Below are 14,600 nucleotides of genomic sequence, written 5' to 3' on the forward strand. Positions count from 1 at the left end.
GGAGGGCTGGCTCCTCGGGGCGGTGCCACCGGAGCCGCGGGGCGGGGGTGGCCGGGGCCGGGGGGCGGGCTGCGGCTGGTACCGCCCATGTCCGGGTGACGCGGTGCCGGAAGCGGGCGCGGTGCGGAGCCGCCATGGAGTTCCCGGAGCTGGGCGCGCACTGCTCCTGGCCCGCCTGCCAGCGCCTGGGTGAGTGCTGCCGGCGGCACCGCACCACAGCGGCACCCGGCCCGGGCGGCGCGCAGCGGGGAGGTGGCGGGGTGAAGCGGGGGGTGACGGGCCCGGCATGGCCGCTCTTGGCGGGGAGGCGCGGGGCGGCCTCGACCTTCCCAATGCCCGGCAGGGCGGAGCTGGGTGCCGGTAGCTCGGGGCTGCCGCCGGCCGGCTCTGTCCCCGTGCTCGGCTCTGCAGGCATTGCGGCGGCCGGGGGTGGGGAGGAGGCCGGGTACGGCGGTGCTGAGAAGAGTCGGGGCCGCGGTCCTCCGGGTGGGCGAGCCCCGTGGTGGGAGTGGCGGCATCCCCAGGGAGCTCGGCATGATGTCGGGATGCTGCTGAGGAGGAGCCCGAGGTGTCTGCAGCCAGCCGTGGCCCTGCAGCCCTTCTCTTTCCAAGCCGAGGGAAGGGAGGAGCGGAGGGGGCTCTGCCGTGGGTGAGGGCTGTGTCCCAGGGGGGCAGCGCTGACCTCAACGCTCTGCCCGCGGCCTCTCCCCGCTCCCAGACTTCCTCCCTCTCAAGTGTGATGCCTGCGAGCAGATCTTCTGCACCGACCACATCACTTATGCCCAGCACGACTGCACCTCTGCCTACAAGAAGGTAAGTGCTGAGAGAAGGTCTAGTCCAGCCAGGGATCAGAGTAATGACTTCCTTGGTCACTTGGGCGTTCCCCTTGGGCTGTGTGCTGGGTCTGAAGGTGGCTCTGAAAGCCGGGATCTGTATCACCGCTGCGAGCTCCAGCCCACCCTCTGCCACCGGGTGAAGTGGTTTGAGTATCTCCCAGCCGTACTGTTTTCCCTTCCCTGAGCCTCTGTCCATGCCTACCGCACCTACTGGGTTAGAAACAGCAACCGGTTTGGAGGGTGTGAGCAGGATCTCAAACCACAGGTCATGCTGTGGAAGCCATAGCAGGCAGATCCTGAAAGGGAGAGAGATGGCTGTACAGCACTCAAGGTTGCTCAACTGCGTGTTCTCAGCTCCCTCCTTTCGTCTCTACAGGATGTCCAGGTCCCTGTATGTCCCCTCTGCAACACCCCAGTCCCTGTGAGGCGGGGGGAGATGCCTGATGTCGTGGTGGGTGAGCACATTGACCGTGACTGCAAGTCTGACCCTGCACAGCGCAAGCGCAAGGTAGGAGCCTGGCACTCCATCTCACTGCTGGGACCCTTCTGGATCCTGGGGGTGGGATGGGAACAGCACACAACTCTGCCCTGCCTGGTGCTCTCTCTGTTTACACTGGCTGAGGGCAGGAAGGGTTGGTGACCTGGAGGTGTGTGCATCTGCAGGGCTTTGTGGTGTGTGTCTAGGATTGAGGTAGCAGTGGAGTGAGGCTGGGCTTTCATCTGGGATTTGAGGATAGGAAACTGCATGCTGCCATTAAGAGAATGCAGTCAGCAATTAGTTGCTTCGCCTTGCCAGGGGAGGAAATTGCTGCAGGGAGCTGGCCACACAGGAATCCAGCCCAGCAGCAGCTGGAGGCCTCTGGGCTGTCTGCACTTCCCTGGCAGGGCAGGCAGGCATCCCTGGGTGAGGAAGTGTTTCTCCTGCTGTGATTATGTGATTGTGCAGACCCGTGTCTATGGAGACCAAAGCAGTAGTGAATTACTGATAAACTACCTAAAGAAAATGAGTATTCAGAGACAAACTCCAGAGCCCACAGAAGAGGCACTGGTGGGGAAAGCTGGTCAGTGCCCAGGGCCTGGTGTGAAGGGAAGGGACGGCCCCAACCCTGCAGGCCATGTTCCTCTTCACCACAGCCATGTCATCTTACAGATCTTCACCAACAAGTGTTTGAAGCCTGGCTGCAAGCAGAAGGAGATGATGAAAGTGATCTGTGACCAGTGCCACAAGAACTACTGCCTCAAGCACCGGCACCCCCTGGACCACGACTGCAGCGGGGCAGCACGTCCACTCTCCAAAGCAGGGTGAGGGCCAGGGGACAGACAGGGTGGCAGGGATGGGGCTGTGCTTGCCAGACAGGTGACAGGGAAGAAGCCCAGCTCCTCGTGGCCCATTGTCTGGGAGCGCTGCATTCTCACAGTCCCTGACTTGTGTGCTGGGGTGTCCTCCAACAGTGTTAAGGTTTGTAGAGTCAGCACAGCTCTATACACATTCTCTTCCTCCTGTGGCAAAAGCTTGTGGTACTGCCTGCTGGGTGTTTTGCTCTTGCTTCTCTGCCCAGCCCCTTATTCTGTATCTGACAACTTATGCCTATCCTAGCACAGTGTTTCAATGAGAGAAATGGGACTTGATACTAGGGCGTAGCTGAGCCACAACATGGGTACTTTCAGTAAGAAGAGGAGCAGGGAGCCAGGGAAGCATCTTGCTTATCCAGCTTCATCTCCCTGGGTATTCAGTGCCAAGGGCTGGCTCATGATGTGAACAGTTGCTCACAGGCATCCTGTCTGTCTCAGGCACGCTGCGGTTGCGAGAGCACAGGCATCCTCCTCCAAAACAGTCACTGCATCGAGCAGCAGAGCTGCCCAGCCAGCAGACAGCCCATCTTCTCCAGCCCCTGCCAGGTGAGGTGGGCACGGCCAGGCTCAGCTTGGCTCCCTGTGGGATGCAGGAGCAGCAGCTCCCTGCTGCCTGTGCGTCGGCAGGGCTGTGTGCTCATACCGGGGCTCCCTGCCTTGGCAATAACCTAGCTTCTCTCCTGTCCTCAGAGGAGGCAGAGCAGCCGTGCTGCAGGCTCGCAGCACCTCCCCTCCAGCTGTCATGCTGCAGAACGGGCTGGTGAGTGGCCTGGCCTGGGCATTTGGGCTGGGTTTGGGTGGTTCTGTGCCCTGGGGAGCTCCTGCAGCAACTGCTTTTTAACCCACGCTCTGTAGGTGACCGCAGTGCCCCCCAGCAGGGCCTTCCCTGGCAAACAGGGATCCCAGATGTGTCAGAGTTTGCTCTGGTGCCTGTGAATGGCAGCTCTCGGCTGCGCTGTCTGCTTGGGTTTCCCCAAAGGGACACAATGCACTGGCTTGTTTTCCCCAGGTGTTGTCTTTCTGTTCTGCAAGCCAAGGGTGTAGGAGACTGGAAGCTGCTTCCTGCTGGTGTTCTTAGTGTGCTCCCTGCTCTGGCAGGCAGGACTGTGTTTCTTTAGGCAGGGGAAAAGAGGTGGAGGTCTGTCCTGAGCCCCAGGCCTTCACCTTGGCTGGTTTTGGCCTTGTAGAGGGGAGATGCACCTGTTCTTAGCCAGGCAAGACTGTATCTGCCACATGTCCCTCAGGGCCACCTCCTGCCAGCCTCAGCCAAGCTGATGACAAGGTGTTTTGTTTCAGAGTGAGGAAGAGGCTCTGCAACGAGCTCTGGAGATGTCCCTGGCAGAGTCAGCACGCAGCTCAGCACAGCCACCCAGGTATGGCCCGGGGACATGTGGTGCCATGCCCCAAGCCTGTGTGAAAGGTGCCGGGGGAAGCATCATGTGGCTCCGGGGATGACATTCCTCTCAGCGCGTGTTCCCACATGATGCCTCTCTGGCTGACAGGAAGAGTCCAGAGCAATCATGGAGCTCAGTTCAGTGAGCAAGCCCTCCAGGGCATGGGGTGGGGACAGTGACTGACAGCACAGAGTGGGACAAACCATTTTCTGAGCACTTGTGAGCTAATGAGCGTAGCTAGAACGTGACACTTGCAGTGCAGGGTGTTCACAGAGGACACCCAGGAGCCCACGTCCTCGGGCACATTGCCTGAGGCACTAAAAGCACCAGTCTCAGACTGGAGTTAACGTGGTTCTCCTTGGCCCAGGGTGCTGGCTGCCAGCCTCTGCTGGATCCTCTGGTCCCTCCCTAGCCCCTGCCTTGGCCACGGTGATCCTCAGTTGTTCCCTGCCCTTAGCTGCCCTGAGGGTTGCAGTTACAGGAGGTCCTGCTGCCCCAAAGGGCTCTGGGCGCTGTGCCCACGGGCTCGGGGGAGGCAGATGCACACAATGCACCACTGTCCTCCGCAGCACGCAGGAGGAGGAGGATCTGGCACTGGCCCGAGCGTTGTCAGCAAGCGAGGCCGAGTACCAGCAGTCACAGCGGCAGGTGAGTGGGGCTGGCTGCAGGCTCTGCACCGTGGTGGGGTTGATCCTAACCTGGCATATGTTGTGGAGGGGTTCTCCCTGGGTTCTGTTTCCTCTGGGCCCTTCCTAGAGTAACTTTTCTCACCAGGAGGGCAGCCCAGCCTGGGGCAGTGGCAGCATCACTGCCGAATACACAGCCCTGGGGACTTGAGCACTGGCCCTTGCAGGCCAGAGGAAGAAGCCCGTCTTCCCTTGCTCACCATATGCTGCTTCCCATTCCAGGTGCAGGGTTCAAAGCCATCAAACTGCAGCATGTCATAGGCAGGAGAAGGGTGCACCAGTGGACGTGTGTTCCTACTCGTGACCTGCGGAGCGGCTCTGGCCTCATGGATGCCATGGGGTTCTGGCATGGACATTGATGACAAGAGCCCCTTGCCAGGGACAGCTCATCTCCCTGGGGGCTGTAGGCAAGCTACCAAGCACACACTGACACCTCAGCACTAGTACCTGTATAAAATCAGTGCAGCAAGTAGCTGATGCTCCTGGAGAGGTGAAGACAGTATGGAAGGAGGCTGAGCACACACTGACCAAAGCAAGCGGTAGCCTGCAGCATGCACTTAGCCACAGCTGCTGTGGCTGTGTCCCAGCACTGCTGGGACTCTGGGGTGAGGGCAGAGCCATCCTGGAGGGAAGTTCCATGTGGGGACATCTCTGCATGCTTGGATGTAGAGCTGGGATACAGCTGCCTGCTGCAGTGGTGGGGGCTGGATTTCATTCTCCTCGAGGGCTGTTGCCAGCCCCTCAGCAAAGAGCAACTGTGGCTGGGACGGTCTCTTGCATGGGCATGGCACAGCTGAATGTGCAGCCTCCTGTCAGTGTGGAAGCAGCCCCTTCCCTGCTCCCCATGAGTTGGTGCCTCCCCTGCTGTCTGCATGCACAAGACCACCCTGGGCCTTACCCACCTTGGCTGGGTCCCAGCACCTCTCTGAGAGTGAATGTGCTGCATTTCCTTTCTGGGTTAATTTAACAGGGGCCATTATCTGAAAAGTAACCTCAGCAATGACTACAGTAGCGTTGCTCGCATGGGAGGACTGTGGCTGCCTTACTGCTGCTGGGTGCTCTCTGCTGCCCAACACAACCCCAGGGACCTGTTTCCATGCTGCTGGGGCAGGAAAACGTCTGTCCTCGGACCTGTGCTGCAGGGAATCCCCTCCTGGGTAAGAGCAGCACAGAGCCCCTTCCTGTAACCACAGCCCTGATCCTGGAGCCAACCCTTCATGGCTGGTGTTTGGAGGCAGGAGCTGATGCATGCAGGGGTCACTTGTCCAGCTGGCCTCTTGCAGAGCAGAGTGGTGCTGCTTTCCCACCCCTCTGTCATGTATCCCTGCTGGAATCACTCCTGCCTGTAGGGCTGTGCCTGGCTCTGCGTGGGACTGGGCTGCCCTACAGCTGAGGGGGGTTTATCTGCTGGCAGTGCCTCCCTGGGGTGGGAGGTGGGTTCAGGCTGGGCCCTTGGGAGGAAATAAAAGCAGAGCACGAGGTGCAGAGCACTTTGTATTGCAGTCACTTGGTGTCCATCCCATCTCCCTGGATGGGTGCATAAGGACATGCAAGGGGGGCACATGGGCATTAAGCAGGTACCAGCTGTGCTGCTTTTTCCTTCCTTTGCCACTGGAGTGCAGCCCCTGCCATGCTGGGCCTTTTAGTGCAGGGATGGGGCAGATGCTGACAGCCTGCTCTGCCCCTTGCCTACCAAGCCCAAGGAGCAGTGCCCTGTGGCAGAGCTGCTGGTTGAGCACATAAGTGCTAACCCTCCTTGGAGCATCGCCCCCCAGGGGTATCCTCCACGCATATACCCTGCAGGTAAGAGCACACAGGCACAGGGCTGGGAAGGACCTGGTTTAAGAAACTACACAGCAGCAAAACAAACAGGTACAAATGCACTGGAGTGTCCAACCCAGCCCCTGCAGCTCCGGGGGCATGTGAGGCGTTGGCTGCAGCCAGCAACAGGCTCCTGGCAGCGTGGGGGCCTGGGCCCAGGTCAGAGTCACATCGGAGCCCATGGCCATGCTCATGGCCCCTTCTTGCTGCCTGTGGGCTTCTCGGTGCGGCGCTCCTTGCTCTCGCCCTCATCCCTGGCCTGCTGCTGCAGCCACATGCCAGCGTACACACCACCCTTCTGCAGCAGCTCCTCGTGCCTGCAGGGACAGCAGAGGGGTGCAGGGTGGCCCCAGAGCCAAGGAGGGGTCCCCATGGGGATGCAGCACCAAGCCCTTCCCCTGTGCTCACCTCCCTCGCTCTGCAATGTGCCCATCCTTGAGCACCAGGATCTGGTCTGCACCCACCACGGTGGAGAGCCTGCAGAGCACAGCAGCGTGGGGGGGGTGGGTTGAGAGGGGAGAGGGCTCAGGTGGGGTTTACACAGTGCAAGGAGCCACAGTCACACGGACTGTCACCTCCTGAGCAGGAGCTCAGGTCCGTGCCCCTCTGGTGGCACAGGCCAGCCCAGAGAGCTCAGCACCTGCCACATCAGCGCCTACCCCTCATCCCTACCTATGGGCAACAACGATGGTGGTGCGGTGGGCGCACACCTTAGCCAGGGAGGCCTGGATGTTCCTCTCGGTCTCTGTGTCGAGCGCGGACGTGGCCTGCAGGAGAGGCAGGGTGTTGGGAAGGGCACAGGCAGTGCGTGCAGCCACAGGGGCTGCGGTTGCTGCCGTTACCTCATCCAGCAGGATGATGCAGGGACCCTTCAGGATGGTGCGTGCGATGGCCACGCGCTGCTTCTCTCCCCCGCTCAGCTTCAGCCCCCGCTCCCCCACCTGGGTGCTGTATCCTGCAGGCACAAGGGCAGGAATGTGCTGTGCTGGTGCCCTCTGGGATGGGGCTGGGCACCAAGGCTGTGCTGCGTGGGGAGGTCCTGCTGCAGCCTCAGCCCATCCCTGCCCAGGAGTGACAGCCCTGCAGAGATGACAGCAGCGCAAGCAAAGCAAGGCACAGGGTCAAGCAGGTGTCCCCACGGGGGATGTCACCCAGGACACCTGTGAGGGCATCAACCAGGTCACAGGGAACCCCTGGACAGCATGGGGCGGGGGGGTAAGGAGGGTACCGCGGGGGTCTCACCATCAGGGAAGGAAAGGATGCGGTCGTGGATGTCAGCGGCCCGGGCTGCCTCCTGCACCTCCTGGTCAGTGGCCAGGATCCGTCCGTAGCGGATGTTGTTGGCGATGGTGTCATTGAAGAGCACCGTGTCCTGAGGCACCACTCCGATGTGAGCACGCAGTGACGCCTGCTTCACCTGGGCAGGGGACAGGGAGGGCTCAGCCAGACTCACACATCCCCCAGTGAGCCCCCCAAAACCCACTCCCATCCCTCAGCCATAAGCCCCAACAGCCCGCTCCTCGCAGGGTGTTTGCTCCAGGGTCCCCCTGGACCACAGGCTCAGCAGCATCTCCACCCTGCAGTGGGAAGGCCCTGCCAGTGCCCCAGCCCTTCCCGGGGAACCCTGGCCAGTTTCCAGCATTCCAGACTGGGGTCCTGCAGTTGCACCATTCACCCCACTGATGGCACAGAGCAGCCTGCAAAGGGGCTCAGCCCTGCCCTGGGGAGATGCCAGTGCCTGCACTGAACAGTGCTGCGAGGCCCATGGGAGCTGGTGTGTGTCCCCACTCCGTGAAGGTGTCCCCCCCTCACCTGGGAGATGTCCTGCCCATCAATGCGGATGCAGCCACTCCGCACATCGTAGAAGCGGAAGAGCAGGCGGATGATGGTGCTCTTCCCTGAGCCTGAAGGTCCCACCTGCACACCAAGGTAAAGGGCTTAGAGACATCAGAGACTCCTGGCTGCTGGAGGCCAGGGGCTGGGCAAGAAAGGGCCAGCCCCATTCCCACTCCTGTACTTCCCAGCCCCACTTCCCCATCCCACCACCCAGCCGTTTCGACACCCAAGGTCCCGCTCTCACCAGGGCCAGGGTCTGCCCAGGCATCACAGAGAAGGAGACGTCCTGCAGGATTTCCTTCCTGGGAGAGGGAGATGGAGAGGGGCTCAGGGCCACCTCCACTGCCCCACATCCCTGCGCCAGGCCCACAGCGCAGCTTGTGCCACCCTGTGCCCACCGCCCCATACCCATCCACGTAGCTGAAGTGCACATTCTCAAACTCGATCCGCCCAGCCTCCAAGCGCAGGTCATCGGCATTCACCGCATCCTTCACCTGCCGGAGGAAAGGCACAGCCTCAGAGCCAGCCTGTCCCCAGGGCAAGGACCATGGGGCCATGCCAGGACGTGAGGTCCTGGAAGGTGGCACCCACCTCCTGCACCTCATCAAAGAGCTCGAACATGTTCTCCATGTCCACGAAGGAGTTCTGGATCATCCTGGAAGGGAGTGAAGACTACAGGGAAGTGTTTGGGAAGCACACCTCAACCTAGGTGCGCACGGTGAGGGGGACGCCGGGCACCCCCACAGCTCGGAGCGTTACCTGTAGTAGGTGCCGAACCAGTTGAGTGGTGTGTAGAGCTGAATGATGTAGGTGCCAAAGAGGACAAAGTCCCCCACCTGGAAGGGACAGGGGAGAGGTGCCCCTCATCACCAACCCCGCGGCCCCACTCCAGGCTGGGGGCTTCCCAGGCTGGCACCAGCCTTACCTGCAGCTTGTTTTCAGTGACAAAGTAGGCGCAGAGCAGGGACCCTGCCAGCAGCCCCAGGCCAATGACCAGGTTCTGGGTCTGGTTGAGGAGGCCCAGCGAGGCACTGACCTTCCACTCGGAGAGCTGGAAGAAACAAGGTCCTCCAGGATGCTGCCGCCTCCACAGCACAGCCACAGTGACTTCCGTCCTCCCTGCAGGTACCCGTGAGGCTCAGCTCCTTCCCTGCTGCTGACACCACGCACGCACCTGGTACTTGACGATGGCCTCATTGAAGCGGTTCACCTCGTAGCTCTCCGCATTGTAGTACTTGACCTGCAGGACACGGAGCCGAGGGCAGTGCCTGGAATCAGCCCTCCCAGTGCCAGTGCCAGTGCTCAGTGACACCCCCCTCCCTATGGTACCGTCTCAAAATTGAGGAGGGAGTCCACAGCCCGGGACTTGGCCTCGTTGTCCCGTGTGTTCATGTCCCGCCGGTACTTGGTCCTCCACTCAGTGATGAAGATGGTCAGAGCTGTGGGCAGGAGGGGGCTGCGTTGGCAGGCGCCCACTGCCCCACAATGCACCTCAGCACCCCGATCCCTCACTCACTCAGGTAGAGGCTCATACACACGAAGATGATGAGGCCAAACCAGGCACTGAAAACCGAGGTGAAGTAAATGATGCCGATGACAATGTCTGCAATGGTGGGGACGATGCTGAAGACGATGTAGCTGGGGGACAGGAAGGGGGATGGCGCATCAGCCTGGCCCAGTGGGGCTGCCTGGCCACCCGCCACCTGCCGCGGGCACGCTCTGACCTGAGCAGGCTGTTGATGCTGCTGGTGCCACGGTCCACGCTGCGCAGGACCTCACCGGTGCGCCGGCCCAGGTGCCAGCGCAGGGACAGCCCATGCAGGTGGGCAAAGAGCTGGACCTGCACCTGCCGGTTGGTGAACTGCTGCACCCACACCCACAGGAAGGTGCGCAGGTTGCTCACGAAGCCAGTGGAGCCTGCGGGACACCACGGGGTGGTCAGCGGGGACCGGTGCCAGCGCCGCAGGCAGCCAGCTCAGAAAGCACAGGTGGGAAAGGGGGATTTGGGATAAGCACGCCCCCTCCACCATCTCCAACGCAGGAGCAGCCGTGGTTGCTGCTTCCCAGAGAGAGCAGCAGTGGCGGGGGCATCCCCAATCGCTCCAGCCCCAGCTCAATTAGCCCCACGCCACCTCTCCCCAGCATGCATCCTTCCTGGTGGTCCTTACCAGCACCTCCGCCCTGCAGGAACTTTAGCCCCACGTAGGTGCAGACAGTCCAGGCCAGGGTGCGCCAGGGAGCTCCCTCTGTCAGCTCATTCACTGGGGAGAGGGTGGAGGGGCAGGGAGCATCACTAAGTGCCCCGTGGGAACCAGCCCAGCACCGGTCCCTGGCCCTTGGAACCTGCTCCTGCAAGGTCCCTGTAGTCCCCCACGTCACTTGCAACACCCCCCATCACTTGGTGAGGCTATGCGCAGCCTCACACACTGAGCCCTAGGCGCCTCACCGATGTTCTTGTAGTAGACGGGGACGAAGACATTGATGGCTCTCTCCAGCCCCATGAGTGCCATGCAGAACAGCACCAGTCCCTGCAGCAGGTGACTGCCCCTCGGCCACATGTATGGCACCAGCAGGCGCAGCTTCCTCCGGAAATCCTTCCAGGTGGAGGAGGTTCTGCTGCCATCGGACAGGAGCGGCTGGGGGAGAGCAGAGCAAGGGATCACTGCCCTGGCACCTCAGCCCAGCCGGCGGCAGCCCTGGGGAACACCAGCCCCATCCTCCCAGGGTCCCCCTTCAGGGCTGCATCCCGCTGACAGTGGTCAGGGAGCTTGGGCAGCCCTAATCTTGCCTGAAGGAAGGAAGGTGCTGATCCCAGACTGCTGTAGGTCCATTTTATCCCCAGCTCCCCTCTGGCCATGTCCCTAAACTGCTCCAGACCTGGGACTCACCTGGCTGTTCTCCACGTCTCGTTCCTCCTCATTGACCAGCAGCATGTAGGGCTTGTGGGGCAGCCCCGGGGCTTTCATGCCCAAGATGAAGAGCATGAATGTGCATACGTAACGCAGCAGCCAGAAGCCAAACTGCACCTGGACAGAGAGTAGGGAGTCAGATGAATATGAGCTGAGAGAGGCACGGAGCAGGGCACAGGGATGGGGTGAAGTGCAGCCAGGGAAGAGGGGACACCCCATGCAGCTCAGTGGGACCCCCTGTCTGAGCACAGCACCTCAGGGAACACCCTGGCCATTTCCTTCCTCCCTGCTGCATCCAGCTCTGTGCCCTCCAGATTTTGGTGTCCCTACCCTGGGGTGGAACAGTGGGGCAAAGGGCTGTGGGGAGCAGGCAGACACTCCCCACTCCTGCATCTGGGCCTGGGCCAGGCAGAAGAGGGAGTTGAGCCGGACTGGGGGAATGGAGAGATGTGTGATAGCTGGGCTCCGGGCTGAGACATGCAGCGGATGAGTGGGTGCAACCCAGGAGCATGCACACCCTTGGGCATGGCAGGGCACACACACCCCACCCCAGCACTCCGATGCTGCAGCCCCCTCTTCCTCTCTACCAAGGGCCTGCCCCCCGTCCCTGCCCATAGCCCCCCAGACCACCTTCTGGTTGGTGTTCTCCACCGCCCACCACCACAGTGGGCTCCTCCAGCACACCAGGGTGAGGTTCTCAGCAGCAAAGGCCAGGGCCCAGAAAAGGAGGAGGATGGTGCCATGGCCCCGTATCCGGTCGTGTGCCAGCACCCGTGTGTGCTCCAGCTGCAGGAGGGCGATGGTGCAGCTCCAGCTGAGAGCCCAGAGGCAGGCGTGCAGCAGCATGTACCCGTAGAGCCGTCCTGGCCCCACCGCTTGCCACAGCAGCCCTCCAAAGGGTTGCAGGGCCAGGAGCAGGGACAGCAGGACCTGGCCACGGTAGAGGCGGGAGCGGGGGATGTACTTGGGCTCCATGGCACGGCCGAAGCGGACATAGCAGGCGTACTGCAGGGCACCCAGCAGCAGGCAGATGCTCAGCAGCACGGTTGGTACCAGTGTGAAGAAGAAGCAGGGCTGGAAGCCCTGCTGGACCCAGGCCTGGGCAATGGAGTTGTTGCCCTCACAGAAGCCCCCCAGGACTGCCATCCTGGCAGGTCAGCAGCTGCAGAGAGAAGAGGGGTGGGAGGAATGTCTCAGGATGAGCTGTTGAGTACTGCTGAAAGAAGGGGCCCACGGCAGGATGGCACAGCTAAGCAGAGAGAACAGGGACACGGGGACAGGGGCAAGCACCGCTGGACACACTGTATGCAGGGCCGGGTTTGTATGGAGATGGATATGAGCACCACCAGAACCTGCCTGTGGGGCCTGGCAATGCCCGGGAGGATGCAGCTTTGCACTGTGCTCCCCAGAGCCATCGGGGCCCTTGGAGATGCACTGGGACAAGGAGGGCAGGGACAGGAAGGCAGCGAGGCGCTGGGACCAGGCTAGAGCGGAGGGGGGGCAGCGCAGCGGCAGCCGGGTAACGGCAGGGAATGCGCGGGGAAACGCGGGGGAGCTGCAGGGGGGAAGGCCGGGGACACGCACGGGGGAGGGGGGGGCACACGTGCGGGGCGAAGGACGGGCCGGGGCGAGGCCGGGCCGTGCAGGGCTCTGCGGGACCGGTACCGGGGCAGGCGCTCCCGTAACGGCCGCGGCCCCGCCGCCCGCTCAGCGCCGTTACCGGCCCAGACGCCCTGCCCAGGCCCCCTCCCGCTCACCTGCCCGGGCCCGCCGGCCTCGGCCCGCTCCGGGCTCCGCGCCGCCGCCAGCCGCCACCAGCCCGGCTCCGTCCCCGCTCCGCTCCGCCCCGCCCCGCTCCCCGCCCCGCTCCTGCGCGCCTGCCCCGCTCCTGCGACGGAGGTGCCCCCCCGCACGCTCCCCTCGACCGCATCCCCCGGTGCGTGTGTGCCCCTCCGGTCCCCGGTGCCCAGCCCGGGCTGCACGGACCTGCGCACCGCCTCCCCGCCCCCCCCGGCACCGGGCCCCTGCAGAGCCGGGGCTGGGGGTGTCAGTGGTGCGGGGAGAACGGGAGCTCAGGACCAGTCCCCGAAGCCGAAGTGAGGCGCCCCGCGGCCGCTTATCGGTGCCGCCAGCGCGGCTCTGCGATGCTCAGATACCCGCCGCCGCCCCGGCAGGGCCCTGCCGCCGCAGAGGTCAGACAGGACGGGGCGCTGCCCTCCTGGAGATAAATATAGCGGCTGACCCCCCTCCCTGCACCGGCACGGCCGGCTCCAGGGAGCTGCCAGCACAGCGGGAGCAGCAGGCACAGACCTCGCCGCCTCCGGCTGCTATCACAGGCACCAGCTCCGGGCGCCCCACCCGGCCGTGTCCAGGGCCCGGCGGGGTGCACAGCGGCGCAGGGTGAAGGAGACTCGGAGGCAGGCAGGGATGATACACCCCATCTTTATTAGACGGCTATACAGCTGTACAGCAAGGGCGCGGGGGGGGCGGTACCGCGCGCTCCAGGGTCCCCCGCACCCGCAAACCCCCGGGAGGAGGTGAGGGAGGGGGGGCGGCTCGCCATGCACATGGGACACCGACGACACAAGCACAACATGCGGCAAGGGCTCCGGCGTGCTCCCACCCGGCTGCTGCCTCCTGCTAGCCCAGGGAGAGGCCCAGACTTCCCCGCCTCACTGGGCCCTGCCGGCCTTGAGCCGCTCAGCACAGAGACCCTGGTGCAGGGTCCTGCAGCCCCCGGAGGCTCAGCTCCAGGCAGTGGCAGCCTAGGGGGCAGGGGAAAGCTTGGGTGCCCATGGGCAAACAAACGCATTGCCAGGGGATTTGCTTTCAGTTTCCATCTGCCGTGACAGTGATAAGCCCCAGCTGCTCCTCTGTGGGAGGACACCAGCAGCACCAGCTCCGCTCAGACCTGACCCCAGCAGCAAAGAGCAGGTCCTCCCCAAGCTCTGCTTCGCACGCTCCACTTGGACTCCTACAGCCATCAGAGCAGTTGCAGCTCCAGTCTGTGTCTCCCCATTGCAGCAGGGAGTTCAGCACCCACAAAGAGCCTGCCCTATGCACACCCTAGCCCTACTCATGCCCTGCGCACTTGGTACGTATATACCCTGGGGAGCCGACAGCTCACCAGCACCACCCTGCACAGGCTCAAAGGGCAGGGAAAAGAGGTGGCCCTGGACTCCAGGAAGGGCAGGGAAGAACCTGCAGTGCCCTCAGAGGGCATGGCAAAAGCAAGCAGCCCTTGTGCAAGGCAAGGAGAAAAGGGAGGGAGGGGAAAGCAAAGCCTAGCAGGGGTTAGTTGGGATGCAGATCCTCACAAGCTGTCAGTGGAAGAGAGGGGAACCAGAATGATGGTGGGAAGGGCTTGTCCAAGGCCATGCTGCACAGCCAGCATCCTGATCCCCCCTTAGCCTTACCAAGGCCAGGCTGGGGTTTGCCATTCACTCCCAGGTTGAGGGGACTCCTCCTTGCCCCACCAGGCATCAGACAGCTGCTTGATATATGGCCTCCAGAGCAGCCAAAGCCATGTTGCAAGCAAAAGGATGGCTTCAGGAAGGAAAGAAGAGCTAGGAGCCCCCAGGTGACATATGAGACACTGAAGCCTTTGCTTGGGAAGAGGAAAGGCCCAAAACCACAGAAACAGCTGCATCAGGAGGACAGACCCAACACACCACAGCCTTGTGCATGTGGCAAAGACCTTTAGCGTGCCTGAGAAGGGCACCCATACACAGAGCACAAGGCCTTCAGGGTGGGAGATGCCAGCTG

The 14,600-nt window shown here is 62.6% G+C and overlaps 2 protein-coding genes across 2 annotated transcripts; one reads left to right on the plus strand and one right to left on the minus strand.

Annotated features, from left to right (window-relative positions):
- The first annotated feature begins 41 nt into the window (after positions 1 to 41).
- Positions 42 to 5,265, plus strand: ZFAND2B (zinc finger AN1-type containing 2B). Its single transcript, XM_061370239.1, has 9 exons — positions 42 to 189; positions 719 to 813; positions 1,213 to 1,344; positions 1,987 to 2,138; positions 2,628 to 2,735; positions 2,880 to 2,949; positions 3,486 to 3,562; positions 4,153 to 4,231; positions 4,492 to 5,265. Exons 1-9 carry the CDS (start codon positions 135 to 137, stop codon positions 4,528 to 4,530), a joined length of 807 nt encoding a protein of 268 aa, XP_061226223.1. The 5' UTR covers positions 42 to 134; the 3' UTR covers positions 4,531 to 5,265.
- Positions 5,266 to 6,095: 830 nt separating this feature from the next.
- On the minus strand, positions 6,096 to 12,128 carry ABCB6 (ATP binding cassette subfamily B member 6 (Langereis blood group)). Its single transcript, XM_061370240.1, has 19 exons — positions 11,466 to 12,128; positions 10,815 to 10,952; positions 10,373 to 10,562; positions 10,095 to 10,187; positions 9,651 to 9,843; positions 9,443 to 9,564; positions 9,256 to 9,365; positions 9,101 to 9,166; positions 8,852 to 8,977; positions 8,686 to 8,762; positions 8,518 to 8,581; positions 8,335 to 8,420; positions 8,171 to 8,228; positions 7,903 to 8,007; positions 7,333 to 7,507; positions 6,933 to 7,045; positions 6,763 to 6,857; positions 6,499 to 6,567; positions 6,096 to 6,407 (listed from the first exon to the last, which is right to left on the minus strand). The coding sequence occupies exons 1-19, from the start codon at positions 11,979 to 11,981 to the stop codon at positions 6,281 to 6,283; spliced, it is 2,523 nt and encodes an 840-aa protein (XP_061226224.1). The 5' UTR covers positions 11,982 to 12,128; the 3' UTR covers positions 6,096 to 6,280.
- Between the last annotated feature and the right edge of the window lie 2,472 nt (positions 12,129 to 14,600).

This window comes from Neopsephotus bourkii, unplaced genomic scaffold (assembly GCF_033783945.1).
Source record: "Neopsephotus bourkii isolate Nb327-2 ecotype Australia unplaced genomic scaffold, CSIRO-AGI_Nbou_v1 NB_1526, whole genome shotgun sequence".
NCBI lineage: Eukaryota > Metazoa > Chordata > Aves > Psittaciformes > Psittacidae > Neopsephotus > Neopsephotus bourkii.

Coding starts and splice junctions, on each gene's coding strand:
- ZFAND2B (XM_061370239.1), top strand. CDS start 135: ATGGAGTTCCCGGAGCTGGGCGCGCACTGCTCCTGGCCCGCCTGCCAG. Junction 190..718: donor GCCCGCCTGCCAGCGCCTGG/GTGAGTGCTGCC, acceptor CCCCGCTCCCAG/ACTTCCTCCCTCTCAAGTGT. Junction 814..1,212: donor GCACCTCTGCCTACAAGAAG/GTAAGTGCTGAG, acceptor TCGTCTCTACAG/GATGTCCAGGTCCCTGTATG.
- ABCB6 (XM_061370240.1), bottom strand. CDS start 11,981: ATGGCAGTCCTGGGGGGCTTCTGTGAGGGCAACAACTCCATTGCCCAG. Junction 9,167..9,255: donor CCCTCCTCAATTTTGAGACG/GTACCATAGGGA, acceptor CGTGTCCTGCAG/GTCAAGTACTACAATGCGGA. Junction 8,582..8,685: donor TGGTTCGGCACCTACTACAG/GTAACGCTCCGA, acceptor ACTCCCTTCCAG/GATGATCCAGAACTCCTTCG.